General features: G+C 35.5%; 1 protein-coding gene across 1 annotated transcript; it reads right to left on the reverse strand.

Annotated features, from left to right (window-relative positions):
• Positions 1-2,344: 2,344 nt before the first annotated feature.
• Positions 2,345-11,400, reverse strand: LOC129889471 (histidine kinase 5). The gene is made up of 13 exons (XM_055964772.1): positions 11,327-11,400; positions 9,747-10,651; positions 8,883-8,939; positions 8,484-8,711; positions 8,153-8,246; positions 7,853-8,059; positions 7,134-7,264; positions 6,633-6,682; positions 5,670-6,031; positions 5,201-5,304; positions 3,687-4,487; positions 2,984-3,157; positions 2,345-2,712 (listed from the first exon to the last, which is right to left on the reverse strand). Exons 2-13 carry the CDS (start codon positions 10,470-10,472, stop codon positions 2,590-2,592), a joined length of 3,057 nt encoding a protein of 1,018 aa, XP_055820747.1. The 5' UTR covers positions 10,473-10,651; positions 11,327-11,400; the 3' UTR covers positions 2,345-2,589.
• Between the last annotated feature and the right edge of the window lie 345 nt (positions 11,401-11,745).

Below are 11,745 nucleotides of genomic sequence, written 5' to 3' on the forward strand. Positions count from 1 at the left end.
CTGTTTTCTCTGCACTAATGTTTTTCTCCAAATTTCTTTCAATCTCTCTCTAAAATCTGTGTCTCATTATAAACGTTCTATAAACCCTTTTTAGGTTGAAATCTCATTCTTTTCTCTTCTTCTTTAAGTTGATTTTTCCTCTTACTTTTAGTGATTTTTGGAAATCACGGTTGATAATGAATAGAAAAAATATGTATAGGAAAGAGTTGAAAAATCACTATCTCGTTGGAAGGTTGTGTACACCTGCACCTTTCTCAACACATTTCTTCAGATAAAGACTCCATTTTTTTTTCTGGATAATAAATCTTTTTCAGAACATGGAGTGGGAACCATGGTTTATTACAAGTGTCAATGATATACATTATCATTATTATACATGAGGATATACATGGAAATAAATGTGCTGTCTTTTTTACAAGTGTAACAATGATATACGTGGTTATACACTATTATACACATGGATATACATGAATAATATATAGATATTTTATCATCTTCCTGTTTTCTTCTACCATTCTCTTACATATTGAGAGGGATAACACCTTTTTAATAGCTCCCCAGACTGCTAATGAGTTTTTGTCACATATTTCTCCATGTACTTTCAATTTGAGTTTCATATATTCTTGCTTGTATATAACTGTAATTATGTCTTTCCAATATTAGACTATCTTGAAAAGTTAAAAAAGAAACAACAACAACAACAACCCAGTGAAATCCCACATCGTAGGGTCTGGGGAGGGTAAAGTGTACGCAGACCTGACTCCTACCAATGTAGAACGGCTGTTTTCGAAAGACCCTCGGCTCAATAGAAGCATAAAAGCATAAAAAAAAAGGTCAGACAAGGATATTAAAAGTAGATACATAGATAACGAAATAATCAAAGCACAAAAAGCAGTAGGTATTATTAGATAGTAGCATAAATACCATAAATCAAAGTACAAGGAATCATAGTGCATTAATACGCCTACGGATAAGGGGGAGAAATGCCACTATGTGCTAGCCCTCTACCCTAATGTGTGTCCTCCACACCCTCCTATCTAAGGTCATGTCCTCGGTAAGTCGTAAATGCGTCATTATTCTAAAATGTTTCAAGAAGTGAAAGGGTCCTTGTTAGTCTAACAACAAAAGTTTAAGGAGATAAATTGGAATTTATAAGTTTTTCATTATCAGCATGAACAAAAGTAATTAACAGATTGGAAACAATGAAATTTTCAAAAATATATCGTCCAACACAAAATATTACACTCCATAGCCCAATATATAATATTATACAACATTATATCGGGGTGGGGGCATTATATATAATTTGTCAATCTTGTATAAAAGGGTATAATAGTATATAAAAGGGCTAAGCCAGATATAATATTTTATGTTGAGCTACGAGGCGTAATTATTTTCTCTCAACAGAAATAGTGCATAATTTTTCCTTTGTAACGACATGTTTCCTTCGTTATGGATAAGCCAATCGGGGAGGAGTTTGGCCAGAAAACTTCTGAATAGTAACTTGAAAATTTCGAGCTTAGGCCAGACTTGGATGAAATTCGAGTCAAGTGAGCTCTGGGGTAATCCGGTAATGGATGGGGGATTAAATTATGAATTTGATCATGAACTGATAATTGGACAATGTATTCTGTAAATGTGTGATTTACTATGCTTTGGTTACCTGTATATGTCTCATTTATTGAAATGACCGTGTGATCTTACCAGTAAACTGTTGTTGTGTGTACTGATACTGCACTTGCTCTTTCTTTGTTAAGTACAGAACATCTTCAGGTGGCTACTGACAGACTTTAACTAGAAGATTGTTGATGAGCAGAGTTCAAGGATGAGTCAGTTCTTTCAGGCTACCGTAGATTCTTTTCAGTTTTAGTTCTTTCCTTTCAGTCTTAGACTATTTCATTCAGACTGATTTTATGTTTATTGTTTCGGGGTTGCATCCCCTTATCTTAGACCTTTTAGTTAGAAGTTTTGGTACAATGACTTTCACGTTCTAGGGGTTAACTTCCGCATGTTTATGTTTGTTTGGTTATTTTCCTGAGTTTATGGGAACTCAGTTTAAAACTATTATTTAAACCTGTTTCCACATCTTTAAATGTCTATCTTTTATTAGTATTGCTTGGTTGGATTGTAGTAATTGTTTTCCCATCGTAGGGTTAGTGTGGGTGCCACTCATGGCCCGATTTGAATCGTGACACCCTTTCTTTAGTTTTGTGGAGTGGAGGGAGAATAATAACAATGATTCAATCCCAAGCAAGTCGGGATAGTAAAAGGAGCAAGTGAATTAGAAACATGTTACACAGGCCACAGCTATACATAATGATTCTCATGACTTTTTCCTCTTCAATGGAACTCATAAAAAAACCTCTCCATTTTTGGTAAGTCCAGATACATCAGTTTCAGATATGTGATTTGCTGCTGCTATGAGGACTAGTAGAGGAACAGAAGGCAGACTATTAATGTACATCATTCTGAACAAGACACTAGCAGCACAGCAACTTGAGTACAAAATTTCCTAACACATTCTTTTTTTTTGGTTTTTTTTTTCTTTTTCTATTCCTGTACAGGTGCATACATTTACAAGGAAAGATGTCATGGTAGATACTGTTGTAGACTCTCTTTTAATTTTTGGAGTGTTACTGGCTTTGATACAAAAGAGTCCATACCATTTGCATAACACTCTTCTGCACTTTCTGATAATGCATTGGCTGTCATCTGCAATAATGTAAACGAGTTTCATCTGTTAGCTGCAGCAGAACATTGATGGGAAAAAAGGTTGCATGACAAACGAGGCTAGACTTCAATATCTTAGAACTTAGGATTCAATAGCCTGATTTTCCAAATGAAGCCAACTCGATCACAATTTATAGATATTTTTCTGAACTGTAAGAATGATACTGTAAAATGGAACAAGCAAGAGATAATGTGGAACTATAGAGGGCGTAAAGCACAAGCAATTAGGCATTTATAAAGTGTAGGTTCTTACTGCAATTATAGGAATCCGCTTCATGTAGGATTCATCACTTCCCTGTGAGGAATTTGAAGGAGACACCTCTTCATCAATGCCAGCATCTTTTGCTGCATCCCAGTTTCCAGATTCCTCATATGATCGTATCAATCTCGTAGTTTGAAGTCCATCCATGACTGGCATGCATACATCCTGCACAAATAAAATAATTACCAGCACAAGTTAGCATGAATTCCTCCCTGACTAATATCTGATACAAAATGTAAGCCTAGGTAGAGCCTGAGAGCAAGTAAATATTCTACTAAGTTATTGGTATATGTCATCATGCGAACAATGGACTAGAAAGTGAATAATCCTATCATGCTACATTTATTATCTGGAGACTGGATTGATTAAGATCTAACCTCTACTTATGGACCAAAAGATGAGGAAAGTTCCTACTCTTAACCTTCTGTTATTTAAATGTTCAAGGACCCTCATTAATTAACTGTATAACAGAGCAGTGGTGGATTCAGCCATGCGTTCGTGACTTCAGTAGAACTTAATATTTTGAGGTCAAAGTCTATTTATATGTGCAGGAAACAAGAGTTAGATATACATATCAGAACCACAACGTCTAAATTCTGGAGATAATCATGAATGTGTAGGACATTGAGTTATAAGACACCATACCACATACAAAATCTTCAGAGAAAGAAAACCAAATGTTCAGTTAACGTACCATTAAAATGAGGTCATATCTGTTGTGTTGAACTGCTCGCAAAGCTTCTACTCCATTATTCACTATATCTATGTCATGACCCAACTGCTTCATCATCGACCGTGTTACCATCACAAGTATTTTGTTGTCTTCTACTAGAAGGATCTTGGGTTTCGAAGATGATTGTGAATTTTTTGCAGCATTGCCAGAAGAACACTCAGAACTTCTATCAGCTTGTTCATGTATCTGACTTTTTTCTATTTTCTCTGTAATTTCACTTTGATCACTGTTTGTAGTTACGGAATTAGAGGAAGATAAACAAGGGGTATGATCCAAAACACCGTTAATCTTTTGGTCTCTACCAGACGTGCTTGGATTGCCAGAATTTCGGGTGTGTTTGAAGGAAGATTCAGGATCAGAAGATGTCTCAACAGCATCAGCTACTGAACATGCATCTTCTACTGAACCTGTCTCTTTTGGTGTATTGCTATCTAAAGGGAAAGAATGGGTGTTCACTTGAAATCCATTAGTCTTATTCAAAGTGTTGTACCCAAAACCATTTGGTGAAAGTTTTGTGGCTCTTCCAGAATTATGAGAAGAAAACAGAGAACCTAAAGTGCGCGGTTGGAATTGGAAAAAACCAGAATTCATATCATCATCATTTCCTTCGGAACAAGTATCATGATTGTCCATTTCCGAGAGTTCTTCATTATCATCCGAACTATCACATACAGGTGAAACCTTGTAAGGTAGGATAAATGTAAAGGTAGATCCATGGTGCTCTTTGCTGGATACAGTCATATGACCTCCCATAAGCTCAGCCTGTTCAATTAGAATGTGAGGGGTCAAGGTAAGTACTAATATCATAGACAGTTCTGCAAAAGCCATTTCAGTATAAGTGAAAATTGTTCTGCTAAAATTTGAGTTGCACTCAAATGTGGCAATACTTGTGGACCATAAAATGATGCTTGCTAAGAAAAAAGACCCCATGACTCAATAGGAGGAATGTAACTTCTCAATTTGCCACTATATTGTGAAGTAAAGGCATCTTTTCACAAGTAATATTATGGCCAAAAATCCATAAAAGTCAAATGATCAAAGGATATCAACATGAATATGAACTGATTTATCCTATCATTAGACTCTTTCTCCAGTGCTTTATCTCATTATTGAGAACACACTTCAATTTCTCTGCATTCATCCTTTCTGAGAACTCTAAAGGCTTAATGAACTTTCAAAAGAATATGACTGGGCCCTTGGGTTCAGCGTCCTACATTTGAAAAGGATTGGGTCGTCCTACTAGGTTCGTCATCCTACATTTGAAGACTACATAGCTTTGGATCGTCTTGACAAGACCCAATCATAACTAGGATGCAGTAACCTCAAATGATGGAAGGCTTGTCAAGAATATCCTAGTAGAACAGCATCCTTTGCATTTCTCCAAAATTTTCTCAATGGAACATATTTAGATCTTTGAACTTCCGTTCAAAAACAAAGTTAAAACAAAATGGAATTTAGAAGGTTTTGAAAATTACCAGTTGTTTGCAAATTGCCAATCCTAGTCCTGTCCCACCATACTTCCGAGCAGTATCTGCTCCGACTTGCATATATTTATTGAATAGTGTGGGTATAGCATTTTCTGTTAATCAAGGTAAAACTGGCTTAGCGACAATAGAACCATAAAAAACAATTAAAAAAGCTAAAGATTTAAAAGAGTTTTATGTCATATTAATTGACAAGTGTAAAGTTTTACACCATCAGTGCAACTTAACTGGTTATAGCAAGCTATTGCTCTATTTTCCAAGTTATCATATCAGGCTTCATGTGGAAAGTTACTTTAACATAATATTTTGAACATTCTTTACGCTTTCAATGCATTAAACATAAACTTTATACAAAATAAGGTCAAAGGTATCCATGAAATTTATGGATCAGCAACCAGGTCATGGCATCATTAATATGTCAATGGACTTGAGCAAGAAAGGCTGAGTTTGTTAGAAGTACCTGGTATTCCAATCCCAGTGTCATAAACATCACAACGTATCCACACAGCTGTTTCCTGTTCATTAGGATCATCCACTTCATCTTCTATTGAAGCTCCATTTTGTTCTGAATAGTTGCCCTCCCCATTCTGCATCAATCTCTCATTTGCATCATCGGTATCTTTGCATCCACCGGAGCCTTTACGATCAAGGGCGTTGTGAGATGGTGATGTACACTTATCTTCCTTACATATCTTCGCTAAAACCTTTGAATGATCAGAAGCCATCCTCTTATGGGATCCTTGTTTCACATCAGGACATGGCTCGGGAACCACATACAGCTTTATACCAACCTTTCCTTCATGAGTAAATTTTATAGCATTGCTGCATAACATAACATAAGAAAACTACTCAAATTTCCTATGTCTTCAATACAGTTATTTATGGGGAATTTGCAGCAAGAAGTTGGAGAAAGTAAGCATCAGGTGACCAAGTATGCGATCCTTTCTATGCAGATTTCCCAACAGCACCAATAAAAGGTAAATTACAAATAAGAGTTATGGCATTCAATCTCATATTGCAAGAAATCCAAGAATTTCTGGGGGCACTAGCACGAGCAAAAATGGTGGAAAATTCTACTGTTTGAAATAGAGTAAAACACCCCAAAATCCCAGGAGCTAATCCAAAATCACCTACTCGATTGACAAGCATAGCTTTTAAAGTGCTTTTATGACCCAAGGGAAAAAAAATAACTATCTGGTACAGTACTATGAAACAAAAGGATGCCAAAATTTGGCATGCTCAAGCAACAGGAGTATGTACACATTTCATTTCATTTCCATTGTGGAGACATCTCTCGTTTGCGGAAAATGCAAGCAACACTAAAGAAGAAATCGGAATATGCAGTAGATGTTTTGACTAACAAGCATTACTAGCATGAAAGATAGCACCATAGATGCCTTCAGCCGCCAAAAGATTTTCATACCTGATCAAGTTTGTGAGAATCTGGCGAATTCTTAATACATCCCCGACAACCTGATTTAAGGAAAACTCTTCAGTAGGAAGCTCATACAAGATAAACTACAAAATTATATATGTAGTTACTTACACTTAATGAAATGATTTATAGCCACACAAATATCTAAGTATTGTTTAGACCACAAATTTCAAAAGTCTTCCTTTTTTTCTTAAACACTGTGCCAAGTTGGTGCCACATAAAATGGGACGGAGGAAGTATAAAATTTTCCCAAATTTTCAACCTCTTCCGTAGCACTCATCTCACTTGCATACTTGAAGGAATAATAGAGAGTAATTTAAAAGTTTCCTCTTCAATTGAATGCTCATCAGTGAATGACAGTAAGGTTGGTCTTGGTATGGGAAAAAAGAATACAGATGAAATCGGATTATTGTTGTCATGTTCTTATAATTAGGGTCAAACGATGGGGCGAGGTTACCATCAATGTAAGTAATTCATGAGAAATCTTACCTCAATGGGAACATCTTCAGCAATGTGGCCTTCCAATGTTAATATTTTCTGTAGTGATGCTGCAGCAGTTTGCAAGACATGCTTTACAACCTCCCTTGGTCGGAATTTTGTGGCTTCCAACTTCATTACTCCTGAACAAGAATCAGACAAAAACTTTTTTTCAGGACAATCCAGTTAATCAAAGTATATGTAGTTAGTTACTGCCAAGACAAAAAAACAAAATCATGTTTGTAGTTAATTACTGCTAAGACAGAAACAAAATCACTACATGTTGTTTATAGAAAATTCCAGAGAGTAATTGGCTAATCCAAAAGGAAATCTAAACTGAAAAAACAATTTCTTAAGTTTGCAACACACCTCTTGTCCGATTACTTCTACACATAGAAAAGAAAATATAACAGAGAAAGGTCACTTGGGATTGAACTATATTCTCGAGTTATTATTCTATTGAACTCTGTCCTTCCAAAGATTTCTCAGAAAAACCAATGAGTACAACTTATTAAAGGGGAACTGCGAAAAAGATCTTAGAGCTAGCTGTCTCTAACTGTCCCAGCCGAGTGTGCAAATGAAAAACTCATGAAATTCATTCCTTAGATAGACAGAGTTAAAAGTAGATCTACACGATTTGTAGAAACATCCAAATACAAACATCTAGGAGATCGCATCAAATATTTTTTAGCAAATACTGCAACGCAAAAGAGAAGAGGATGAAATTAAACCTGATTCGACTTTGGAAAGGTCAAGGATGTCATTTATTAGTTGAAGAACCAAATCTCCTGAAGACAACATTACATTCACAAGCTGACGCTGTTCCTTGTCCAGTTTTGTGGTAGAAAGAATCTCGGTCATGCTGACAACTCCTGACAAAGGAGATCTAATCTCATGAGACATGGTTGCAAGCATTTGTTTCGCTCGCATTGTTTCCTCTGCAACAAATGAAGTATATAACCTTAGTGATGTTTATTCTTCCAGCAGCTGACTTCACATATGTGCATAAAGCCTATAATATGTAGTGGAACCTGTTATGTGAATAGTTTTGTTAAGTTCAGTCTCCTTGGCCTTCTGTACAGCTATCTCTTCTCGCAGCTTTGCGATTTTTTCTCTTTTCCTTACCTGCAATTTGACCGTAACATTGCTACTGAGCTTCCATGAATCATTCACCAAAAATACATTGATGATAGAGCTCAAAGAATTAGCAAGACAATGCAGAGAGAGTATATAACATGGTATCAGTCTTTAAACTGATGTTTTGAACAACAGAACTCAAACATCCTTGGAAAAATTACTGCTGAATACCAACGAGAGTAACCGGTGAAGAATATAGAGTTGATGGTAAAGAATCCAACTCACCTGATCAGTTATCTCCATTCCCATATAATTTACACCAATTGTCTCTCCTGCCTTACTGAACACAGGTTCAACATATATTAGAAAAGTCTTTGACCCAAATAATCCCGTGTCAAATGTAATTTCCCTCTTTGCCGGTATTCCCCTTTCCAAAACCTCTCTTTTGAAGTCTTGAGATTCCTTTACACCAGCACCAGTAAAAATCTCTACATCTGTTTTGCCGATGATGTCCTGAAAGATAAGTATGATTGAGATAAAAACATACCAGAATCTAAATGTCAAAAGAAATTTCATCAAAGTGAACTGATGGATTATAGAAAGAAACTGATTCCACTCCAAGAGAAGTTTGAGCAACCTCATATTTTGAAGGAGAAGTTATAAAACATATTAAGGTTTATATACCTCTTCACGCAGACTTGGGAAATGATTGTAGATAAAACGATAGCGTAACTCATTGTCCTGCCACAAAAGAATATCAGAACACTTAGTTTCTTCCAAACATATGATGTCAATAAATAGTATGCCTTTAAAATAGTTGACGGAAAATTACATAGAGGTTAAAGAAGATTTGGAAATGATCCGACATCTGTTTACAAATGAGGACGGTTGTATCTAGGAAGCGGGGTTGGGGGAATAAGTATAATGAAAATTTCATCATCCCAATTGCTTCTAATATAAAAGCAGAAAAACTTATCAGATCATTGAGGTATGTGGAAATATCTGATCAAACTTTTGTCTCTTATAATAATTGAGGAATGGGAGTTAGACTGCTCTTCAACGCAAACTCCGTGTAGCTTGAATTTTCTACTGATACCAATTGGACTATGCTGGAAGACAGGACTTTCTCACACTTGCAACTGATGCAAACAAACACTACAAGACGTTTTGACTAGGATATTTTTCATTACTCCCTTATCTGGCTTAAGTTGAACCTAAAAGATCATGCAAAGAAGCCCGCCATACAAGCATAATTTCGATTGGTTGGAGATTCGCGGTGGTAACTGGTAGTTGTTAGTAGTATAGAAAAAGTGTTTGTACAATGGTTTATACCACTTAACCAAATTAGGTAGTTGACTATGGTGCAATTACTTGATTTTTCCAATGTTTGTACTAAGACTGAAGAAACAAAAAGTAAGAAGAGAAAATAAATCAGTTGGAATTTTGTAAAATATGAGGATACAACAATGTAACATCTACAAGAAATTGGGAGCACTTCCAATTTAGGTAATATGAATACTCATCAAATCATTCTAAGAGAAAACTGACCTGGTGGCCGATAACAACGGGTGCATTCTGGAGGACAAAGTGTAAGAAATTATCTGCTCTTTTCAGAATCTGGGATAATTCTTCCACTGGAGAGGACTGTCTTTCAAGGTTTTCTATGCTTTCCTGCAATTTCTCAATTAGTATTTGCTCCCGTTGAACACTTGCTTCCAACAACTTGTCCAAATGTTTAGCTCTCTGCTTCCAGTATTTTATGCTGTCATACTCAGCATCTATTTCTAGTTTATCTTGAATTTTCACATCATTCCTTTTCCTAGGAGCCTCTTGGAATATGTATCTCTTCAATTCTTCATCCAATATAGAGATTGGACGTTTATCACCCCCATATCTTTCTTCCTCGAATTGATACTTCTCCAATATCTCCAATTTCTTGAGCTCTGATTCTTGTTGTTGCTTGCTAAGATTGTCAAGCTCTTCTCTAAGTAGCCTTACAGCATTTTCCTGTTTATATTCCCAATTTTTCACCAAGTAAGCCAACTGAGATGACCCTTTTTCGCTATAATTAGTAAGTTCCACAAGGCGCTTAAAATCAACTATGGTCGTATCCTCATTGATATTAACCTCCTCCAACATATCTTGATCTTCTCCTGGCCAATCTATATTGAATTGTTTTCCAGCTTCATTCATATCTTCAGGCCACATCGACGAAAGTACTTCTACTTCCATCTCCATGTCCTCTGCTTGATCATTTTCCATCTCACAAACCATATTCGACTTATTCTATGTTACATACAACCACAAAGTCAAACTATTGCTTAACTTAGCTCTCAAGATACAATTCTCGCATCTGAGCTTAACTGAATCGAATTTTCAATAAGGAGAACGAAATATCCCTTCTATACACACGTAACCATTCGAGATCCTTTAGCTCAACTGCTTAACAAAGTCTGCAAACAAAATGATCAAGAAAGATGAGTGTATTGATCCCTATTGGATGAATATACACATAATCAATACGATACATACAACAGATAAAACCAAATTGTTGGTCAAAATGCCACTACAACTTAAAGCTGAATCTCTCAGAGATTTCAACAAGCATTTAGAAGGCCACTTTTTTTTAAGATCCAACTATGATATGTGAAAACTGATCACATCATCCCCAAGAATCTTTTCCCTTTGCCAGTCTTTTATTATTACAACAGAAGCAAAAAAAAAAATATCTCAATGATTTGAAGTTAAAAATTCTTCTGTTATCAAATTGTTGAGAAAAACAACTTAAAGTTATGCATTCAACTGGGGCAATGAAACGAGGTGGAAACAGAGAATAAAAAAACACACCCTTTAGTGCAACTTCCAACAAGAACATAAAGAATACAATTTCAAGAACATAATTGAGGTGGGACATACATTAAAGATTAATAATTCATAAGAGAAAAACTTGAAAAAAATAGCCAAGTGTTGGATTCATGAATCAAATTTCACGTACACAAATATCAAAGTCAACCAAATTGCCTAAAATTAACCACCTTTCTTTGTTTTCAAGAATTCTTGAACAACTTTCTATTGAACCAAAACCAGAAGAAAAGAAAGTTGGTTATGAAAATTTAGAGAGCACCCACCTTATTCTCCTTTTCACTGTAGATCTGAAAGAATCTCTTGAGTTCAGTCAAAGATAAAAATATTACCCAAAACCTTTGGACCATTATGAAGAATGTAAAAGGAGACCATGTGAGAGTTAAAAAAAAAAAAATATATATATATATATATATATAAATTTGTGAAAAAACATAAAATATGTGGAGACCGAACTCAAGAAGCCATGTGCATTTTGTAAGTCTTCTTATTTTCTTTTGTATTATGATGTTTGAGTTTCCCTTTCAATATTATTTTATACAGTGAAAACCCCGCCCCCTTTTTCTGGTTACATTCACAGTACTTCCCTTTTTCTCTTCTCAGGAAAATAAATTTCAAGAACTCTATTTTCTCTCTCTCTCTCTCTTTCTTGTTTGTAATTGTTTAACAAGAAATGATTCAGCTG

The sequence above is a fragment of the Solanum dulcamara genome, chromosome 5 (assembly GCF_947179165.1).
Source record: "Solanum dulcamara chromosome 5, daSolDulc1.2, whole genome shotgun sequence".
NCBI lineage: Eukaryota > Viridiplantae > Streptophyta > Magnoliopsida > Solanales > Solanaceae > Solanum > Solanum dulcamara.